Raw genomic sequence first — 22,334 nt, 5'->3', positions numbered from 1 at the left:
GCCTGCCTGATCGCCCCTAACTGCCTCTGCCTGCCTGCCTGCCTGATCGCCCCTAACTGCCCTCCCCTGCCGGCCTGATCTTGCCCCCAACTGCCCTCCCCTGCCAGCCTGGTTGCCCCCAACTGCCCTCCCCTGCCAGCCTGATCTCGCCCAGTCTCTGTCTCTCTTTGTTTTTCTCAGCAGTCCTCCAGGCTTCCCTGCCTCCATGTCTCCCTCTTCCTCTTTCCTGGCTGGGAGGGGGTGGGGCCAGTGGGGGCCGCTCCACCCACTGCCCGCCCTCCCTTCCATCCAGGCCTCTTCAGGCCCAGTCTGTTTTGTTTCCTCATTCTGAGAGAGGCTCCGAGAGCAAGCTGGGAGGGAGGGAAAGAAAGGGAGAAAAGGCTGTGAGCTGGTGGGCACTGTGTGTGTCTGTGCGTGTGTGTGTTTGTGAGTATGAGTGCTGGCCCCGCCTTCCCTGTCCCGTCTCCGCTGCCACAAGTCCCCACCCACCAGAGCCTGCTGTGCACGCAGCCTGGGCATGAGGTCGAGCCTCCAGTCGTTGTGAATGTGATGGACCCAGGGTTTTTATATGTTAGGATAGTGCCATTATAAAACATTTCTATCATGGTTAAAAGTTCATTTGAACAGTGTTGGTCCAAAGAATGTAAGTTTAAAACCATTTGAATACAAAAGGGTAAAGATATCCAAAAGAAGAAGAAAGTGCATAAAATACTTAGAAATTCAAATCCTTTGTTTTGCTTACCTATAAACATTTTTCTCCTCCAACCCGCCAATTAAGACTCTACGGTATTTGATCTTAGAATAATGATGTAAAATTTAACCCTTTGCACTCACTTGCTTTTTTCTCAATTCCTTTATTTTAATGCTAATCGTGTCGAGTCACACTCGACATCCGAGTGCAAAGGGTTAATAGTATAGTATACATAATTTAAATTTATACTGAGAAGTTTTAATTTTTAACAGTTATTTTGAATAATAAAAGTAAACTACAGTTTAGGATCGGTTTTTAAAAATACAAACAAATTACAACTTGAGATGAATTATAGAAAATTAGGGGAGAATCCAAAATATTTAAATTCTACATTCTAAGGAAAAATAAGTTACTTACATGTTGTAATGCTTTCATTGCTTTCAACTGAGGCTCAGCCCAGGAGAAGTACCTCAGTAATTCAACCACCTGAAAGTAAATAAGTAATTTAGCTCTAATGAAATGTGTTTGCAAAAATTTCTGCAAGGTTTATTTCAGTATTTTGAATTACTATACAAAATGTTCTGCTGGGCCCAGATGATGAGGGGTAAGCATGGCACCAGAGTTTAAACTGTGTTAATAGAGTAACCACATGCAGCTACTTAAATTCACATAAACTGAAATAAAATCAAATAAAAAATTAAGTTCTTTATTGGTACAAGACATATTTTAAAGTGCTCAATAACCATATGAAGCTGGTAGCTACCATAATGGATAGTAAAGACAGAGAACTTTCCCATGATTGCAGAAAGTCTTATATAGCACTGGTTCAGAAATAAAGAACAATATAAAATACTAGAGGCCCAATGAACGAAATTTGTGCAAGGGGCTCAGCCCCCGGCTGCCAAGGCAGCAGGGGGCATCTGCCTATGCCTTGGCCCCCGCCTGCCTGCCTCCACCCACCTCTGCCTCTGCCTCAGGGGCTGAGGGCCACTGCCTCGGCTGTGGCGGCTGGGGGCCTCGGACTCTGCCTCAGCCCCAGCCCATAGCAGCTTGGTCCTGAAGGACGTCCGGTCTAATTAGCATATTACGCTTTTATTATTATAGATAGGAAAACTAAAATACATAAAGAAAAGGAAGGTTGGAAAAGTACTAGATGGAGACAAAACGTCAACTTATGGCCCTAACAGGTTTGGCTCAGTGGATAGAGCATTGGCCTGCAGACTCAAGGGTCCCAGGTTCGATTCCGGTCAAGGGCATGTACCTTGGTTGCAGGTACATCCCCAGTAGGGGGTGTGCAGGAGGCAGCTGACTGATGTTTCTCTCTCATCAATGTTTCTAACTCTCTCTCCCTCTCCCTTCCTCTCTATAAAAAATCAATAAAATATATATATTTTTAAAAAGTCAACTTATACATACATATCTATATACATAAAAGGCTAAGTGTCCGTCCATCCAACCAGTAGCTATGACATGCACTGACCACCAGGGGGCAGATGCTCAACGCAGGAGCTGCCATGACACGCACTGCCATTTAAAAATAAACGGCACCACAGACCTGGCGCTGACAAACCAATACTTGGCTTCCCCCAAGTGGAACACAGGCCCGCCACCACCCCAGAGCGACACCCCACCAAATCACAGCCAACACTGCCAAGACCCCATGGCGCAAAATGGGCCCACAGCCCAGCCCAGCAACGATGGCTGCGGGCGCCAGGTAATGACATCACGTAACAATGCCCGGCTTCCTCTTCCTAGCAACTAGCATCCTTGGAGTTTCTTCAGCCCAGGAACCTGACTGGCTTTATAGCCAGGTGCAAACATTTTACAGTTTAACCAAATGTTTGTGAAGCATTTTCCTGTGCCTCATCTTATTTGATCCTCACAGAAGTCCTGGAGTAGGTAGATAGGAGACTCGGTAGAATCCTATTTTCTTTTCATTAGCAAGACACGAATAGCGATATTAAAACATTTTTTCTAATTAATTTCCTTTCAATGTGCACAAATCTGTGCACTGGGTCACTAGTAAAGATATATTATGAATGGAAATATTTAAAAATTTAATGGAGATCAGTCTTAGTCAATCACAAAAGGGTATTCAATGGTGTGGTTTAGTGTAGGTCCACTATCTTCTACTCTTTTTTTTTTATTATTGATTTTTTTACAGAGAGTAAGAGAGAGGGATAGAGAGTTAGAAACATCGATGAGAGAGAAACATCGATCAGCTGCCTCTTGCACACCCCCTACTGGGGATGTGCCCGCAACCAAGGTACATGCCCTTGACCGGAATCGAACCTGGGACCCTTGAGTCTGCAGGCCGACGCTCTATCCACTGAGCCAAACCGGTTTCGGCTATCTTCTACTCTTTTACTTGAATCTGGAAGGCATAATATTCATATTGATATCACAGATCTATTCCCTAAAAAATGTAAGAATCACCAGGAATACTCCAGCAGCTTCTAAATGGGAGATCATTTTGAGGGAGGCTCTCTCACCCACCATCACTAGTGAATTTCAAACAAATGAGGGTGATATTGTGAGATAGCTAGCAAGAAGTGAGCAAGGCATCAAGTTCAGAATATTACGGTCTCTATATGGTCACTACAACCCTGGTTAAATGCCCCAAGACACTCTGCGGGGGGTAAGGGGGAAGAACTCAGGAAGAGAGGGTAATAAAATCTGGGTTAATGAATTATATTATTATGAGTTCCTGAAAATATATTATGGTCTCAATGTGGTATGAGTAGAAGAATAAAAATATTTTTTACTCCTTATAAAGAGATACAAAAATAGAAAATAATTTGTTAAGAGTGTATTATATGTCTTTACTTTATAGGAATGTTTGTACTATATAGTAAGTACTACCTGGCACTTTACCGGTCATAAAACTATACGTATCATGTCTGATATTGGAAGAAAAATCTTTACTATACAAAGTAGCCTTAGAAAGTGGCTTAATAAAATTTTCAATGACTTTAGCAAAGTGGAATAACTACTAAGAGAAGTTTTCTACAAACACTCATTAAATAGGCAGCAACACAAGCAAGTCATAAAGTAGCTTTTTAGAATTTAGGAGACAAAACTTCTATAGGCTTAAGCTTCAAGCTTCACGCTTTGAACATCTTGAGAAAGATGAAAATTTGGAACATTTTCTAACTCAATCTATAGATATTACATACATTGTCTACCTTATTTATGTTCTTATCCTTTCCCACAACCGTTCTCCAGATGTACATTTCTATTTTTGCCCTAGTTTTCTATCAAGTATTTTCTAAATGTTCCTCAGGAATCTGGCCTTTCAATGTACATGTGTGTATATACACGCATACATATTTTTTAAAATTAGCAAACTCTCCCTAAAGTTAGGTAAAAGATTTTTACTAAACTATCATTGGTCTTCTGGCAGTTATAGAAATTACTTATATTTCACCACTTATTCAAGTTTGCTTTTATAATATGCAGTAAATTTTGCAATTAACTTAAAAATACTACCCAAACGAGTATATTTATGACTAGAAGTTTATAAATTTACTAGAGGCCCGTTGCATGAAGAGATTCGTGCAATAGGCCTTCCTTCCCTTGGCTTCCAGCACCGGTTTTCCTCCGGCACCCGGGATCCAGGCCTTCACTCCAGCCAGAGTCTGCCATCTTCGTCTTCGCTGCAGCACTCTGCTCCTGGTAGATCCCTTCGTTCCCCCCCCCCCCCGCCCCCCCAACTCTCTCTCATAGCAGGTGTCCTACCCCGCCTGGCCACTCCGCGCCTGGAGCAGCTGGGCGCTGCCATCTTTGGCCTTCTAATTTGCGTACTCACTCTGATGGGCTGTGGGCATAGTGGAGGTACAGTCAATTTACATGTTTGTCTACTATTAGGTAAGATGTATGATATTGTGTCCAGAATGACAAATACTTTGAACTGATTTTTTTAAACACTGCATTTTAAAATCATGTTAGCATATTGTGGTGAAAGAGGGCATGTTTATAAAATACCCCAGCAATAAATTCAGTAAAGTTTTCTACTAAAAGTGAAAGCTTCTGAAATTCCTAAATAAATATAGCAACAAAATAAAAGCAATTCTGACTTGACCAGCAGGTAAATAGACATTAACCAGAACATCAGGTAAAAAAAAAAAAAAAAAGAAAAAGGAAGAAAGAAAAAGACATTTGATTAAACAAATAGAGGAATACCTGTTCACTAGAGAAATATCCATGAACATATTCAATTGCTTTTAATTTGTATTCTGTCAAAACAGCCTAAGAAAAAGAAAAACAGCATTATTATATGTAAACAGAATAGTAATATGTATACAGCAAAAATATCTAAGCTACTCAAACAGTGGAAATCTTCAGCCCAGCATGCAGTCTGCTACAGTCACTGTGGTGACATGACAGTCTATCTTTCCAGGTTCCATGCTTCAAGGGATATACTGAGACAGTAGGGAAACTTTCTGGGCCTCCCTACTGACTCCTACAAAAAAAGGGATTATAACAGATAGAATTTGACATTAATAAAATTATACATAGAATTTATGTACTAGTAAATGTAATTAAATTTTCTAAACATCCCAAATTCAACTAAGTTGTCATTTTTAAGAAAATTAAATGTATCTGATATTACCCAGCCATTAATTATTTATTCAGTACCTATTATGTCAAGGCTCCCAATCTCTCTATGGGGATATGAGAACCCAAGGAGCTAGAAGGTTCTGAATTCAATCTATGCACCTGCCAAAAACGGGCACTGTGGCCTTTGAGAGGAATTTTAGTTACCCGGAGCACCTCCTTACCCATAAAATGGAATAGCATTCACTACCCACTTCAGAGTTATGATTAAAATAGTCAATAATAGATCTGACATATGATAGGTATTCAGTACGTGATGGTTCCTATCCTCACATGGCATCTATCAATGGGAAATTCAGAGGGAAGTCTGGTGGCCTTGACCAGCATTATCTAGAGCTGATTGAAATCAGGTATGCTCTCTTTGCGAGTATTTTCAGTTTATAGATGAAAACACTAGATTACCATAATTTGGTAACTATTAGTCATTAAAAATCAACTAATCCCTTTGCTTTCACTATAAAACAATGGTATTTGTACTTTCCACATTATCTTTTTGCTAGTAGAAAATACTATGGCCAATCAAGTAAGAAAAACATCCAGGGTCTAATTTTTATTGAAATGGGGAGGGATAGAAATGGCATTCTGGATAATGTATTCTTGGGAGTTTGATTATCATTATCATTACTGAACACAGTCAAAAGCAAGTTTCTGGACAAAATCATAGATTGTGCTGATGCCAAGCCATGTCTCAATTCTTTCACCAGTGCCCGAGAGGCATGGCTGTGTCCCCAGGCACAACAGCATAGCACTCTGGAGTCAGAGTGCCTTCATTTGAATGCTGGACCACAACACCCTTCCACCCTCCCCCCTTCCCATCTGGATAACTGTGCTAACTAGTTAACCTCACAAAGACTAGGTTTGCCATCTGTAAAATGAAGAGTATAGTACCTACACCTCATGGATTGTTAGCAGGATCAAGTCAAATAGTGCATACAGCGCATGAAGAAAGTGATTAAAACAGGCTTTCATAGTAAGTACTCAGAGTATTATTCTTACTTTCTTTTTGAAGAGCAAATTCAACATTGCCTTTCCCCCACTATCTTTCTCTTTCCTAATGTCTTTGTACATGCCTTTCTCTCTTACTGACAGTAGTCACAGTCAGTATTACCTATAAACCTAAGGTGACCTCAGGAAGAGATTACCTGGTTTAAACTGACTTACATTTACAAAGTCTGAGAGTAACTTTTGCACTCGGATGTCGAGTGTGACTCGACACGGTTAGCATTAGAATAAAGGAATGGAGAAAAAAAGCAAGTGAGTGCAAAGGGTTAAAAAACCAATAGTAATTCTCATATTTAGATATGCCTATATTTTTATCCCATTTTAACAGACTAAGACAATATTGTTGCATCTAATTATTTGGCATAGACAGCAAAAGACATTTTGATTGCAAAACAGAAATAATGACTTAAGTTGCTATCTTGTGTGAACAAGATTTTCATCTTTGAGAAACTTGTTATTCCCTCATTAGTATTTACTGTGTGATCTTTAGGAGGGAGAGAATATGCAAAGTAACACCCTATAGTTTCCAACAGTAGAAATCTACTGGTCTACCTCAATGCATCAATTATTTTCTAATAAACAATAGTTAAATACCAGCTCATGAACAAATTGTGGCAAATTCTAAATATAGAGTTAGCAAGCTGACACTTTAATACATATCTCATTTGGACAAACTGGGTTTGTGAAATCAGAAATTTCATTCAAAAAAGAAGATTCAATATTGCCGAATGTGTAAATTTCACCTCACATGCAAATCGGAGAAAGAAAAATGCGTTATAAAGAATGACAAAAAACAACATTTTGCTTTATAGATAATAAAGAAAAACAGCATAGCCACAGGCAATGTAATTGATACTTTCATAAGCTGAAACAAGTAACAAGCACCAGAGCACACAGTAACAAATCTCTCCAGGTCAGTCAAGGGCCTTGCAGGTGTGGGAAGATGGCGACAGCCGCCTGGGCGTTCCAAGGAGGACGTTCCGGGAAGTGCCTCTCATCCTGCTTGGGCAAACTCTGATTTCTGGGTTTGAAGTAGTGATGCTCAAGGCTAAATTTCACATTTTTTTTGCTGTCTGATTCATTCTGGGAGGTAGGCTATTTACAATGGTCTCAAAAAGGAGCACAAACTTGGAAAGCAAGAGAAAAAAGTTTTGGAATTCAAGTCATTGAAGCCCATTCCTAAGGGTATGACTTTAAACCTAGTAACACACTTTTCATTAAGGCACGAATTTTGCCCAGCCCAGGCAATATGGTGTGCCAATTCTCCGATTTTAAAAACCAGTCATGGTAATAACAGCCATCAGAGGAATGTTCTACACATTTGCTCTGGCTTTCAAAGTCTTGTGTTACTGAAAGATGAGGAAATGGGTTCAGACACAGTAAGCCACAGTAAACCCAAAAGGACAGAGCTAGTAATTTCTGTTTGTATCGTGAAGGTCCTACACTATACATTGATTAAAACTCCAACCAATGCTGCAATCCTAACACCCGTATTTTGCACCATCTGCACAGTAGCTCAACGAGAACCAACCACGAGAATTCGTGGCTTATAAAATTATTTAAAGAATAAAATGTAATTACCTTTCTAATTTCATCCAGCACCATTTCAAAGGACTTTTTGTCCATCTTGACTACTCTCCCGACGTGGCTCTAAGTTATACTTTCAATTACAGAACGTTCGTCAGCTCTGAGGTAAAAATGTTTGTAGTTTTGGAGGAAAGAGACGTCAGGAGCAGGAGAAAGGATGAGAAGAGGTAGACTACTTAGAACTCCGAAAAAATCCTAAAGATGGAGACCTACAGAGACTTCTCTCTCTTTTTTAAAAGCATCCGGCTTCCCGGCTTCTAACAAAGCTTCGGGGCACTTTGGGGGAGAGCCGTCCTCTGGAGCCCCGCCGAGGACCGGGTTCCGGCCGCCGAGGACCGGCGCGGGGGAGGCCCCGAAGCCGCCTTCCTCCCGGCGCGAAGCCGCAGGGAGCGCAGTCCCCGGAGCCCGAGCCCGCGGGCGGCGGGGAGAGGTGCGGCCTCACCACCGCCCACCCGGACGCGGGGCCCCGCCTGCGCTCATGCCAGCAGCCCCGAGGACCCGGGGTTCGCGCGCCCGGGCCGCGGCGGGCGGCAGCTCTTTGTTACCAGCGGCCTCCGCTTCTGGGCGCAGGCCGGCGGCCGGGGAGCCCGGGGCCGAGCGGAGCGGGCCCGGGTTCGGGCAGGGGGACTCCGGAGCCCCGCAGGAACAGCGCGGCTGGGGCCCTGCCCGGTCCCCCTCACAGCGCCCACCGCTCGAGCGGGCCTTGAGGGAGAGCGTCGTCAGGGAGCCAACTCCAAGCGGGCCGCTCTTCCGGCCCCCGGCCTGAAAGCCAGCGGAGGGTCCTCGTGTGGGAACTTAGGTAGCCACAACGTCTGCCTGAATTCCTCGGAACCAGATGCGGACGGCACCCTGCGCACAACCCGGAAGCCATTTTTTGAGGGCCACACCCTGTGTCTTGGGTTTGTGTGTGCTAGCTTCTGATTGGTCAATCTTAATCTCAAACCTGCGGTCCCCTAGTCGTTACGGCGGAGATGTGGGCGCCCTCATCCTGGCCGACAGCAGCTGTCTTCAGCGTAGGACCGCTTTCCCGGAGGGAGGGGCGGGGCTGGTCACTGGGTCAGCCCCGGGCACGTGACCGGAGGCGGGGACGCGGGAGAGCCCCGGGAATCCCAGGTCCGGGCGGACGTTCTTTCGCCCGCGCTGCGCTCCTTTCCGGGTCTCAGACCCCAAGCGCCGAGGAGGGGAGGTCGGAGCCCGGAGCCGGAGCCCGGAGCCGGGCAGCCCCTGCGTGCTGCGAGAACCGGCGGACCCGAGGCTGCCGGCCTCCTAGCGCTTCCTGTTTCGTCATGGCGAGGTTCTGGCTGTGCGCGGGCGGCGCTGTCTTTTTCCTTGCATTTCTGGTTTTACATTCGCGCTTTTCCGGCTCTTCGGTGAGTTGAGTAGTGAAGAAGTCGCTGCTTGTGGTGTGGATAGCACTGGGGGAGGCGATGCTTCCCTCTGCGATGGAGGTGGTGCACTGGCTGGTCTCAACGGGGTGTGGGTGAGCGGAACCCCGAGGTGTGGTCCTGTCTCTTAGTTTCCAAATGTCCGTACAGAGGGTTCCTGACGTAGGGTTTTTCTGCTGCGGGACAGTGCAGAGGCGGTGCCATTCAGTAGGCACCACTTCTAACAAAGCACTGTGCAAGCCTGCTAGCCTCCCCCGAGGCAGACGGCGCTCCGCCACGCGATCAGGAAGATCAACAGTGGGTGCTGTACACTGTTGTCAGCTTGTGTGTGTGTGTGTGGGGGGGGGGGGGTGGATATTGTATTTTCGGATCCCATCACCTTTATAAACACTTCTGTGTCTTCTGCTTCTGATGAGAAGAGAAAGGCTTCGTGAGATGAAACCCAAGATAATTGCCCAACTATGGGATAATGCGTGTTCTGAGCACGTTTAAAGTAGGCTAGGTTATGAGCGATAGGCTACGTGTAGTAATGCTTTTAAAAAGGATGATGGACTTACCGGGATGTAAATGGAGGAGCATCTATATATGGTGCATTCCCTTCTTTCCCACCTACCACTACAGCCTCAAAGACTTTACAGATTTGTATTTTGGTCGACTTGGTCTTTAAATGTATAAGACCATTCCTCCCCACACATTTATGACTTCTGTGGATAGAGGTGTCAAGGTATGCTTAGAAAGTAAGCTTTTTTTTTGCTTTTTCAACCTAGACTGTAAATTGAATCTTCATCTTCTGATTTTATTTAAGGTTTTAAGAGAGTTTATTTTTCAAATTTCGTGGAGAACTGAGGAAATTCTTTACAGGCTGGATGTGGGTTGGCCTAAACATTCAGAGTACTTTACTGGAACAACATTTTGTGTTGCAGTTGACTCCCTGAATGGACTGCTTTACATAGCCCAAGTAAGTAAAATTGGGATTTAAAAAAAAAATACTTGAATACAAAGGGAGCAACAGCCTGTTTTACTGTACTAAGTCATATATGCTTATAAATGTTAACAACATTATTTGATTAACCCTTACTTTTTGTTTCTCTCTGCCAAAATAAACATTACTTCCTTAAAACTGACTTTATCTAAGCAATTATTTTTGTATACCTTCAGAGAGGGGATAACATCCAAAAAGTACTAGTGTTCACAGAGGATGGATATTTCCTACGAGCTTGGAATTACACAGTTGACACACCTCATGGTATGTTTGCAGCCAGTACACTGTATGAACAATCCATTTGGATCACGGATGTAGGAAATGGTATGTGTACTAGCATCTATTAAATTCGCTTGTTAAAAATTATATCTTTGCCCATGTTCTTTTCTTTTTAATCCCCACTGGAGGATATTTTTCCATTGATTTTTTAGAGAGAGTGGAAAAGAGAGGGAAAGACAGAGAGAAATATTGTTGTGAGAGAAACACATTCATTGGTGGCCCCCTGCATCAGCCGACCAGGGCCCAGGTCAGAGAGGAGCCTGCAACAAAGGTACATGCCCTTGACTGGGATCGAACCTGGGACTCTTCGATATGCAGGCCATCGCTCTATGCACTGAGCCAAACTGGCTAGGGCACTTTGCCCATGTTCTTGTTTGCACGTTTTAAAATCAGAGTTGCCGAATCTAATCATGAAATCATGTATTATAAAAATATATTGTACTTCTGTAGAATTAAGACATTTAACAAAGAGGCTATCATTATTATGATCTTTCCTTTAACTTTATGGGAACCTTTTTAAAATGTATATTTTATTTTTTCAATTGAAGTTTACTTTTAGTATTATTACTTCATACTGTAAGTAACACTGCAATTAACATAGGGATGCATATATATTTTTTAAATTAGTGTTTTGTATTGATATCAGGTATACAGCATAGTGATTAGACAATCATATATGTTAAAAATTGTTCATCCTGATATTTCCAGTACCCACCTGGCACTATACATAGTCATCGCAATATTATTGACTATATTCCCTCTGCTGTACTTTACATCCCCGTGACTATTCTGTAACTACCAATTTGTACTTCTTAATTCCTTCACTTCTTTAACCCAGTCCCCCAATCCCCGTCCTTTTTAGAAAACACCAGTTCAGTCTCTGTGTCTATGAGTCTGTTTCAGTTTTGTTTCTTTATTTTGTTCTTTAGATTCCACATAAAGTGAAATCATATGGTATCTGTCTTTCTCTCATTGACTTATTTCATTGTACATAATACCCTCCATATCCATTCATGCTGTTGCAAATGGTAGGATTTCATTCTTTTTTATGGCCCAGTAATATTTCATTTATATATATATATATATATCACAGCTTTTCTTTTCTTTTTTTCCATATATTTTTATTGATTTCAGAGAGGAACGGAGAGCATGAGAGAGAGAGAGAAACATCAATGATAAGAGAGAATCATCGATCAGCTGCCTCCTGCACACCCTACACTGGGGATCAAGCCTGCAACCCTGGGCTTGTGCCCTGACCTGCAATGAAAAAGTGACCTCCTGGTTCATACGTCAGTGCTCAACCACTGAGCAACACCAGCCAGTCATGCACCACAGCTTTTTTATCCACTAGTCTATTGATGAGCATGTGGGTGGTTTTCATATCTTTCATACTGTAAGTAACACTGCAATTAACATAGGGATGCATATATTTTTTTTAAATTAGTGTTTTGGGTTTCTTCGGATAAATAACCACAAGTAGAATCACTGGGTCATAAGATAGTTCAATATTTAATTTTTTCAGGAACCTCCATACTGTTTTCTATAGTGGCTGAATCAATCCGCATTCCCACCAACAGTGCATGAGGGATCCCTTTTCTCCACAACCTCACTAACACTTGTTCGTTAACTTATTTATGATAGCTATTCTAATGGGTGTGAGGCAATAACTTGTGGTTTTAATTTATATTTCTTTGATGATTAGTGACTTTGGCCATCTTTTCATATGTGTATTGCCATCTGTCCTCTTTGGAGATGTGTCTGTTCAGTTCCTCTACCCATTTTTTAATTGGATTGTTTCCTTGGTGTGGAGTAGTATGAGTTCTTGATAAAATTTGGATATTAACCCATATTGGCTTTATCATTGGCGAATATCTTCCATTCAAGGTTGTCTTTTTTTTTTTCTTGGTGGTTTCTGTTGGTCTGCAAGAACTTTTTATTTTGATGTAGTCCAAGCATGTCAAACTCATGGCCTGCAGGCTGCATGAGGCCCACAAAGAAATATTTTTGCAGCCCAGTCAATATAACGGTATGTAAGAAACATTTTAATAAAAATTTCGTAACTTAATTTTTACAATATCCTATTATGCATAATTATTAATAACGAACTACAACGTTCACTAATGATTACTATAATCGTGTTGCATTCAGCACCTTACGGGCAGGCGCACCATTTCTCTCCACTAATACTAGCAGCGAGTATTTTAGCAGCCCATTGCCACGACATTAGTCTTGTACTAACATGTTTGGTGTGCGCAACAGGAAATACTTCGCTTTCGGAAAATAGGAAAAATGGGTTTATTTGCGTTATCTTATTTGTTCAGTTATTCAGCGTCTGGTAAGTTAATATTCAAGAAAAAAATATTAATTTTTATTAAAATGTTCTATTATTTTATATTAACGATTACTCATTTATTTCAGCCCTTTGTATTCAGCATGACTCTATAGAAATAAACATTTTTTTAATGGATTAATATTGTATTTTATGAACATGGAAAAATATTTATTGGCCTTTTACTGTAATAAACAACATTCAATATACTAATTTTCAACTGCCCACCTGCCTGTCTGCCTGATCTCCCCTAACTGTCCCCCCTGCCAGCCTGATTACCCCTAACCGCCTCTGCCTGCCAGCCTAACCACCCCCAACTGCCCCTTCGCTGGCCTGGTTGCTCCCAACTGCTCCCCCCCTGCCAGCCTGTTTGCCCCCAACTGCCCCCCCTGCTGACCTGGTTGCCACCAACTACCCTCCTGCTGGCCTCGTTGCCCTTCACTGCCCCCCTCTGCTGGCCTGGTCACCCCTCACTGCGCCCCATGCTGGCCTGGTTGCCCCACGCAGCCTGCTGTTCGGTTGTTTGGTTGCCCCCAACAGTCCCCCTCTGCCAGCCTGGTCACTCCTAACTGCCACCCCCGACCAGCCTGGTCGCCCACAACTGCCCCCCTGCTGACTGGTTACCCCTCACTGCCTCCCTCTGCCGGCCTGGTTGCCACCAACTGCCCCCCGCCCTTGCCGGCCTGGTTGCCCCACGCAGCCTGCTGTTCAGTCATTTTGTTATCCCTCAATAACCCCCCTGCCGGCCTGGTTGCCCCACGCAGCCTGCTCTTCAGTCATTTTGTTATCCCTCAATAACCCCCCTACCGGCCTGGTTGCCCCAGAAAGGCTGTTGTTCAGTCATTTGGTAGTTCCTTGCTAACCCCCCTGCCAGTCTTGTCGCCCCACAAAGCCCGCTGTTCAGTTGTTATTTTAACTGTGATGGCATCCTGGACAATTTGCATATTCCTCTATTAGTATAGATGGGTCTTGTTTTCTTATCCATTCAGTCATCCTATATATATATTTTATAATTTAATAAAACTTTATTGTTCAGATTATTACAATAGTTTCTCCATTTTCCCCCCATAGCTCCCCTCCTCCCGGTTCCCACCCCACCCTCTGCTCTTACCTTCCCCCCACTGTCCTCATCCATAGGTGTACAATTTTTGTCCAGTCTCTTCCTGCACCCCCCCATAACCCTTCCCCCCTAAGAATTATCAGTCCACTCCCTTTCTATGCCCCTGATTCTATTATATTCACCAGTTTATTCTGTTCCTCAGATTTTTAATTCACCTGATTTTTGGGTTCACTTGTTGATAGATATGTATTTGTTGTTCATAATTTTTATCTTTACTTTTTTCTTCTTCCTCTTCTTAAAGAATACCTTTCAGCATTTCATATAATACTGGCTTGGTGGTGATGAACTCCTTTAGCTTTTTCTTATCTGTGAAGCTCTTTATCTGACATTCAATTCTGAATGATAACTTTGCTGGGTAGAGTAGTCTTGGTTGTAGGTTCTTGCTATTCATCACTTTGAATATTTCTTGCCGCTCCCATCAGGCCTGCATAGTTTCTGTTGAGAAATCTGCTGACAATTGTATGGGTGCTCCCTTGTAGGTAATTAACTGTTTTTCTCTTACTGCTTTTAATATTCTCTCTTTGTCTTTTGCTCTTGGCATTTTAATTATGATGTGTCTTGGTGTGGTCCTCTTTGGATTCCTTTTGTTTGGGGTTCTCTGCACTTCCTGGACTTGTAAGTCTTTTTCTTTCACCAGGTGGGGGAAGTTTTCAGTCATTATTTCTTCAAATAGGTTTTCAGTATCTTGCTCTCTCTCTTCTTCTGGCACCCCCATAATTCGGATGTTGGTTCGCTTGAAGTTGTCCCAGAGGCTTCTTACACTATCTTCAACTTTTTGGATTCTTTTTTCTTTTTGCTTTTCCAGTTGGGTGTTTTTTGCTTCTTTGAATTTCAAATCTTTGGCTTGATTCTTGCGATCCTCTAGTCTGCTGTTGGGTCTCTGTATAATATTTTTTATTTCAGTCAGTGTATTTTTAATTTCTAGTTGGTCCTTTTGCATATCCTCGAGGGTCTGGCTAAATTTATCGGCCTTTTCTAGGAAATTCTTGAAAAACCTTATAACCGTGGTTTTGAATTCTATATCCAGACTTTTGTTTTCCTCCATTTCTTCCGTTTGTGATCTGTTACTTTGTCTCTGCATTTTCACTACTTCCCTGAGTTGGTAGGGTAGCTTTGTGTTCTAGGTGTCCTATATGGCCCAGTGGGTCAGCCTCCCCAGTCCCTTGAGGTGGACACGCTTGGTGCACCCCTTTGTGGTCTGTGTGTACAGCCTTGTTGTAGTTAAGTTTTGATTGTTGTTGGTATCACTGGGAGGAATTGGCCTTCAGGCCAAACTGGCTGTGAGTATTAGCTGTGTCTACGCCGGGAGACCTGTGCTGGAGACAGCCTTATAGGACCAGACTTGCAAAATTGCAAAAGCCTCTGTTCTCAGCTTGGATGGGGCGGAGTCTCAGGGCTGAGCAGACAGTCTTGGCTTCCCGTCAGCCCTGCCCTTGCGCGCGCACCTCCAGACCTCTAACTTCCGCGGTTCCCCTGAGTTTCCGCCTGACAGTCCAGAATCCCCTAGTGCAGTCAGAACTGGTGTTCAGTGCAGTCAGGAGCTTCCGACTCCCTTCTGCTAGGGAGAGCTAGCGGCAACCTCAGCAGTAAGTCTTCTCTGCGCGCACTGATGCGCGCACGTGCGAGCCTCCAGACCCCTGCCTGCCGCGGCTTCCCCAAGTCTCCGAGTCTCCGTGTGCCTTTCTCTCTACCTGACAGTCCAGACTCCCTCCGTATGAGCCTGGGTCCACGGGGTTTCATCAGGAACTGGGGTTCAGTGCAGTCGGGGTCTTCCTTCCCTCTCCCGCTAGAGAAAGCCAGCCAGGCACTCAGCCACCTGTGTGCCTGTCTCCATACTTCAGTCCTTTGCAGCTCCTCTGATTCTGTGTGCTTTCTTCTTTCCTTCTAGTTGTAGAATTTCCACTCAGCCAGCTTTCCTGTGGTTCTGGATGATGTCCGTTCTGTCTTTTAGTTGTAGTTTTGAAATTGTTGTGCGAGGCAGCAGTTTAGGTGTTTACTATGCCACCATTTTGGTTTCTCCTAAACATGTTTCTATGAAAATTTAAGCTTTTGTTTTTTTGCGGCCCACATAAGCTTAAACCTTCTTTATTTGGCCCTTGTTAGCCTTTGAGTTTGACATGCTTGATGTAGTCCTATTTGCTTATTTTTTCTTCTGTTTCCCTTTCTTGAGGAGATATGCCAGAAAAAATATTGCTAAGAGAAATGCCTAAGATTTTACTTCCTTATTTTCTTCTGATAGTTTTATGTTTTTGAGTCTTACATGTAAGTCTTGAATTTATTTTGAGTTTATAGTGTAAGAAGGTGGCCTAGTTTTACTTTTTGCAGATATTTGTCTACTTTTCCCAACATCATTTATTCAACAATCTGCCTTTAGCCCATTGTACATTCTTGCCTCCTTTGTCAAATATTATTGACCATATAGGTGTGGGTTTATTTTTGGGTACTCTATTCTGTTTCTTTTATCTATACATCTGTTTTTATGCCACTACCATACTGTTTTGATTACTATAGCCTTGTAGTATAGTTTCATGTCAGGTAGTTCAATACCTATAAAGTTGTTCTTCTTTCTCAGGATTTCTGGGGCTATTCGAGGTCTTTTGTGGTTCCATATAATTTTTGAATTATTTGTTCTAATACTGTGAAATATGCCTTCACCAGACTATTGTCTGTGATATATATGCATATATAAGTTCCCCGAATAAACACTCCCCACTCACTCTCCCACCCCCTGCCTTCCCTCTGAAATTTGTCAGTCTGTACCATGTTTCTGGATCTATTTTGTTCATTAGTTTATTTTGTTCACTAGATTCCACATATGAGTGAGGTCATGTAATACTTACCTTTCTCTGACTGGCTTATTTCACTTAGCATAATGCTCTCCAGTTCCATCCATGCTGTTGCAAATGGTAAAAGTTCCTTCTTATTTATACCGGCATAGTATTCCATTGCGTAGATGTACCACAGTTTTTTAATCCACTCATCTGCTGATGGACACTTAGGCTTTTTAGAAATCTTAGCTTTTATAAATTGTGCTGCTATGAACATTCTGGAATAAAAAAAGCTAAGATTTCTAAGGAAGACCCCGACTGCATATATCCTTTCTGATTGGTGTTTCTGGTTTCTTGGGATATAGTCCTAGAAGTGGGATCACTGGGTCAAATGGGAGTTCCATTTTTAACTTTTTGAAGACACTACATATTGTTTTCCACAGTGGGTGTACCAGTCTGCATTCCCACCAGCAGTAGAGGAGAGTTGCTTTTTCTCCACATCCTTGCCAGCACTTGTTGTTTGTTGATTTGTTGATGATAGCCAAGCTGACAGGTCTGAGGTGGTACCTCATTGTTGTTGTGATTTGCAACTCTTGGATGATTAGTGACTTTACGCATGTTTTCATATGTCTCTGGGCCTTCTGTATGTCCTTTTTCAAAAAGTGTCTATTTAGTTCTTTGACCATTTTTTGATTGGATCGTTTATCTTCCTTTTGTTAAGTTCTATGAGTTCTCTGTAAATTTTGGAGATTAAACCCTTATCGGAAATATTATTGGCAAATATGTTCTTCCATGCAGTGGGATTTCTTGATGGTTTCTTTAGCTGTGCAAAAGATTTTCATTTTGATGTAGTCCCATTTGGTTATTTTCTCCTTAGTCTCCATTGCCTTAGGAGCTGTGTCTGTAAAGATATTGCTACGACATATGTCTGCAATTTTCCTGCCCATGGAGTCTTGTAGGGTTTTTATGGTTTCCCATCTTACATTTAAGTCCTTTAGCCATTTTGAGTTTGTTTTTGTGTATGGTGTAAGTTGGTGATTTAGTTTCATTTTTTTACATGTATCTCACCAAATTTCCCAGCACCATTTATTAAAGAGACTCTCTTGACTCCATTGTATGCTCTTGCCTCCTTTGTCAAATATTAATTGAGCATAATGGCTTGGGTCGATTTCTGGGTTCTCTATTCTGTTCCATAGGTCTATATGTTTGTTCTTGACTCAATATTAGGCAGTTTTGAGAACAGTGGCTTTGTAATATAGCTTGATATCTGGTATTATGATCCCTCCAACTTCGTTATTCTTTCTCAGGATTGCTTTGGCTATTCGGGATCTTTTTTTATTCCAGAAGCATTTTTGGAGAGTTTGTTCTAGAACTTCGAAATATAACATTGGTATTTTAAAGACAATTGCATTGAATCTATAGATTGCTTTAGGTAGTATGGACATGTTAATGATCTTGATTATACCAATCCATAAGCATGGTATGTTCTTCCACTTGTTTATGTCTTCCTCTATCTCTTTTTTCAATGTCCTGTTGTTTTCCGATACAGGTCTTTTATGTCCTTCGTTAAGTTTATTCCTAGGTATCTTAATTTTTTTGCTGCAGTGGTAAATGGGGTTGGTTTTTTTTTGTTTCTCTTTCTGTGAGTTCATTATTGGTATATAAAAAAGCCATAGATTTCTGGGTGTTAATTTTGTATCCTGCTACATTGCCAAATTCATTTATTAGGTCTAGTAGTTTTTTGATGGAGTCTTTGGGGTTTTCTATGTATAGTATCATGTCATCTGCGAATAAGGACAGTTTTACGTTTTCTTTTCCATTTTGGATGGCTTTTATTTCTTCTGCTTGTCTGATAGCAATGGCTAGTACTTCTAGTACTATATCCAACAGGAGTGTTGAAAGTGGGCATCCCTGTTTTGTTCCTGTTCTTAGGGGAAATGGTTTTAGCTTTCGCCCATTGAGTATGATGTTGTCTGTATGTTTGTCATATAAGGCTTTTAATATGTTGAGGTATGATCCCTCTATTCCCACTTTCCTGAGAGTTTTTATCAAGGGTGTTGGATTTTATCAAATGTTTTTTCTGCATCAATTCATATGATTATGTGATTTTTGTCTCTCAGTTTGTTTATGTGATGTATCACATTTATTGATTTGTGGATATTATACCATCCTTGCATCTTCGGAATAAATCCCACTTGGTCATGGTGTATGATCTTTCTAATGTAATGCTGAATTCAGTTTGCTAGAATTTTGTTGAGGATTTTATTTTAGCATCTATGTTCATCAAGGATATTGGCCTGTAGTTCTCTTTTTTTGTGGTGTCTTTATCTGGTTTTGGGATTAGGGTAATGCTGGCTTCATAGAAAGAGCTTGGAATTGTGCCTTCCTCATGAATTTTTTGGAATAGTCTGAGGAGGATAGGTTTTAGTTCTTCTTTGAATGATTGGTGAAACTCCCCTGTAAAGCCATCTGGACCAGGGCTTTTGTTTGCTGGAAGATTTTTGATCGCTGTTTTAATTTCTTCGGTACCCTATTCAGGCTTTTTTATTCTTCTTGATTGAATTTTGGGAGCTTGTATTTTTCTAAGAATATGTCCATTTCATCTAGGTTGTCCATTTTGGTGCAATAGAGTTTTTCATAGTATTTTTTCAGAATCTTTGTATTTCTGTGGGAATGGTTGTTACTTCACCCCTTTCATTTCTGATTTTGCTTATTTGGGTCCTCTCTCTTTGCTTCTTGGTGAGCCTGGCTAGAGGTTCATCAATCTTGTTTATCTTTTCAAAGAACCATCTCTTGTTTTTCTTGATCTTTTATATTGTTTCTTTGGTCTCTATGTCTTTTATCTCCGCTCTGATCTTTATTATTTCCTTCCTTCAGCTTACACTGGGCTTTTATTGTTGCTCTCTTTCTGACTCTTTGAGTTGTAGGGTTAGATAATTTATTATCATTTTTTCTTGTTTATTAGGTAGGCCTGTAGAGCTATGAACTTCCCTCTCAAGACTGCTTTCACTGTATTCCATAGATTTAGGATGGTTGTGTTTTTATTGTCATTTGTTGCCATGATGCTTTTTATTTCTTCTTTGATCTCTCTGGTAATCCAATCATTGTTTAGTAGCATGCTGGTTAGCCTCTAATTGTTTGGTTTTTTAATTGTTTTTATTGTAGTTGATTTCTAGTTTTATGCCATTGTGATCTGAGTAGATGCTTGATATGATTTCTATTTTCTTGGCTTTGAAGAGACTTTGCCTGTGTCCCAATATGTGGTGTGTCTTTGAAAATGACCTATGTCGCCGAAACCGGTTTGGCTCAGTGGATAGAGCGTCGGCCTGCGGACTGAAAGGTCCCGGGTTCGATTCCGGTCAAGGGCATGTACCTTGTTTGCGGGCACATCCCCAGTGGGGGGTGTGCAGGAGGCAGCTGATCGATGTTTCTCTCTCATCGATGTTTCTAACTCTCTATCTCTCTCTCTTTCTCTCTGTAAAAAATCAATAAAATATATTTTTTTTAAAAAAAGAAAATGACCTATGTCCCTGGGCATTGTGGTTGTAGGGTCCTAGGAGGTATCTGAGGTCTCCCCAGTTGAAGGTAAGGCTAGGCTTCCGATCACAGCTAGTTTCCCCTTCAAGATGGCACGGTCTCTGCTGCAGAGCCACCCACTCTGGGAGAGATTTCAGCAGCAGTAGAGCCTTCCCGGCCAGGGGAGCCCGGTCCACCAGTCCCCAACAGTCCTGTGGAATATAGCTTTTCCTCTCTCACAAATATAGACGCTCCCTGCATGTTCATGCACTCTACTCTTGTTCCCTCACACTATCTTGCAGCCTGCCGTCCCATCGGCAGCCATCTTGTATCTTCCATTTTGAGTTTATTCTTGTTTATGGTATAAGTTCATGGTCAAATTTCATTTTTTTGTATGCATCTGTCCAGTTGTCCCATCAACATTTATTGAAGAGACTGTCTTTACTCCATTGTATGCTCTTGCCTCCTTTGTCAAATATTAATTGAGCATAATGGCTTAGGTCAATTTCTGGGATCTCTGTTCTGTTCCATTGATCTATATATCTGTTCTTGTGCCATTACCAGGCTATTTTGAGTACAGTGGCTTTGTAGTATAACTTGATATCTGGTCTTGTGATCCCTCCACCTTTTTCTTCTTTCTCAAGATTACAGTGGCTATTTGGGGGTCTCTTTTGGTTCCATAATATGTGTTCTAGATCTTTGAAGTATGCCATTGATATTTTAATAGGGTTTACATTGAATGTATAGATTTCTTTGGGTAGTATGACCATTTTAATGATGTTGAGTCTACCAATCCATGAACATAGTATATTCTTCCACTGGTTTATATCTTACTGTATCTCTTTTTTCACTGTCGTGTAGGTTTACGAGTACGGGTCATTTACCTCCTTTGTTAACTTTATTTCTAAATATCTTAATAGTATTTTGTTGTTGCAGTGGGAAATGGAATTGTTTTTTTAGTTCCTCTTTCTGATAATTCATTATTGCTGTATAAAAATGGCATCAATTTCTGGGTGTTATTTTGTATCCTACATTGCCGAATTCATTAGTTAAATCTAATAGTTTTTTGGTGGAGTCTTTAGGATTTTCTGTGTACACTATTAACATCATCTGCGAATAATAACAGTTTTACTTCCTCCTCTCAAATTTGAATGCCTTTTGTTTTTTCTTCTAGTCTGATTGCTATGGCTAGTACTTCCAGTACTATATTGAATAATAGTGGTGAAAGCGGACATCCCTGTCTTGTTCCTTTTCTTAGGGGGAATAGTTTTAGTTTATGCCTGTTGAGTATGATGTTGGCTTAGGTTTGTCAAATATGGCCTTCATTATGTTGAGGTATGATCCCTCTATTCCCACTTTATTCCCTGAGAGTTTTTATCAAAAAGTGGTGTTGGAATTTATCAAATGCTTTTTCTGACATCAATTGATATAATCAAGTGATTTTTATCTTCCAATTTGTTTATGTGATTTATTATATTTATTGATTTTGGAAGATTGGACTAGCCCTGCATTCCCAGAATAAATCCCACTTAGTCATGGCATATTATCTTTTTTAATGTATTGCTAGATCCGATTTGCTAATATTTTGTTGAGGATTTTAGCATCTATGTTCATCTGGAATATTGGCCTCTAATTCTTTTTCTTTGTGGTATCTTTATCTGGATTAAGCTAATGGTAGCCTGGTAAAAAGAGCTTAGAAGTGTTTCTTCCTCTTGGATATTTTGATATAGTTTGAGGAGGATAGGTGTTACTTCTTTGAATGTTTGTTAAACTGCCCTGTGAGACCATCCATACCGAGGCTTTTGTTTGTTGAGAGTTTTTTTTATTAGTGCTTTAAATTCATCGGTAGTTATGGGCCTATTCAGGTTTTCTGATCCTTGCTGATTAAGTTTTGGAAGATTGTATTTTTCTTGGTGTTAAGTGCATTTTGTCCAGGTTGTCCAGCTAGTTGGAATATAGTTATTCATAGTATTTTTTTACAATCTTTTGTATTTCTGTGAGGTTAGCTGTTACTTTGCTTCTTTCATTTCTGATTTTATTTATTTGGGTGCTTTCTCT

At 41.3% G+C, this 22,334-nt stretch overlaps 2 protein-coding genes across 2 annotated transcripts in view; one reads left to right on the top strand and one right to left on the bottom strand.

Annotated features, from left to right (window-relative positions):
- Nucleotides 1-8,667, bottom strand: part of PROSER1 (proline and serine rich 1) — a 73,217-nt gene extending 64,550 nt beyond the window's left edge. The window contains exons 1-3 of the mRNA XM_079779006.1: nucleotides 7,892-8,667; nucleotides 4,874-4,939; nucleotides 1,109-1,177 (exon numbers count right to left, since the gene is read on the bottom strand). Coding sequence (XP_079635132.1) covers nucleotides 1,109-1,177; nucleotides 4,874-4,939; nucleotides 7,892-7,936 — 180 coding nt within the window. The 5' untranslated portion in view covers nucleotides 7,937-8,667. The remainder of the gene's footprint in view (nucleotides 1-1,108; nucleotides 1,178-4,873; nucleotides 4,940-7,891) is intronic.
- Nucleotides 8,668-8,735: 68 nt separating this feature from the next.
- Nucleotides 8,736-22,334, top strand: part of NHLRC3 (NHL repeat containing 3) — a 37,006-nt gene continuing 23,407 nt past the window's right edge. Inside the window, exons 1-3 of the mRNA XM_079779007.1 lie at nucleotides 8,736-9,267; nucleotides 10,088-10,240; nucleotides 10,441-10,588. Of these exons, the coding sequence (XP_079635133.1) occupies nucleotides 8,869-9,267; nucleotides 10,088-10,240; nucleotides 10,441-10,588 (700 nt within the window). The 5' untranslated portion in view covers nucleotides 8,736-8,868. The remainder of the gene's footprint in view (nucleotides 9,268-10,087; nucleotides 10,241-10,440; nucleotides 10,589-22,334) is intronic.

The sequence above is a fragment of the Cnephaeus nilssonii genome, assembly GCF_951640355.1.
Source record: "Cnephaeus nilssonii genome assembly, chromosome: 8".
Lineage (NCBI taxonomy): Eukaryota > Metazoa > Chordata > Mammalia > Chiroptera > Vespertilionidae > Cnephaeus > Cnephaeus nilssonii.
Note: the sequence above shows the minus strand (reverse complement) of the source record. Positions and strands in the feature narration are given on the sequence as shown.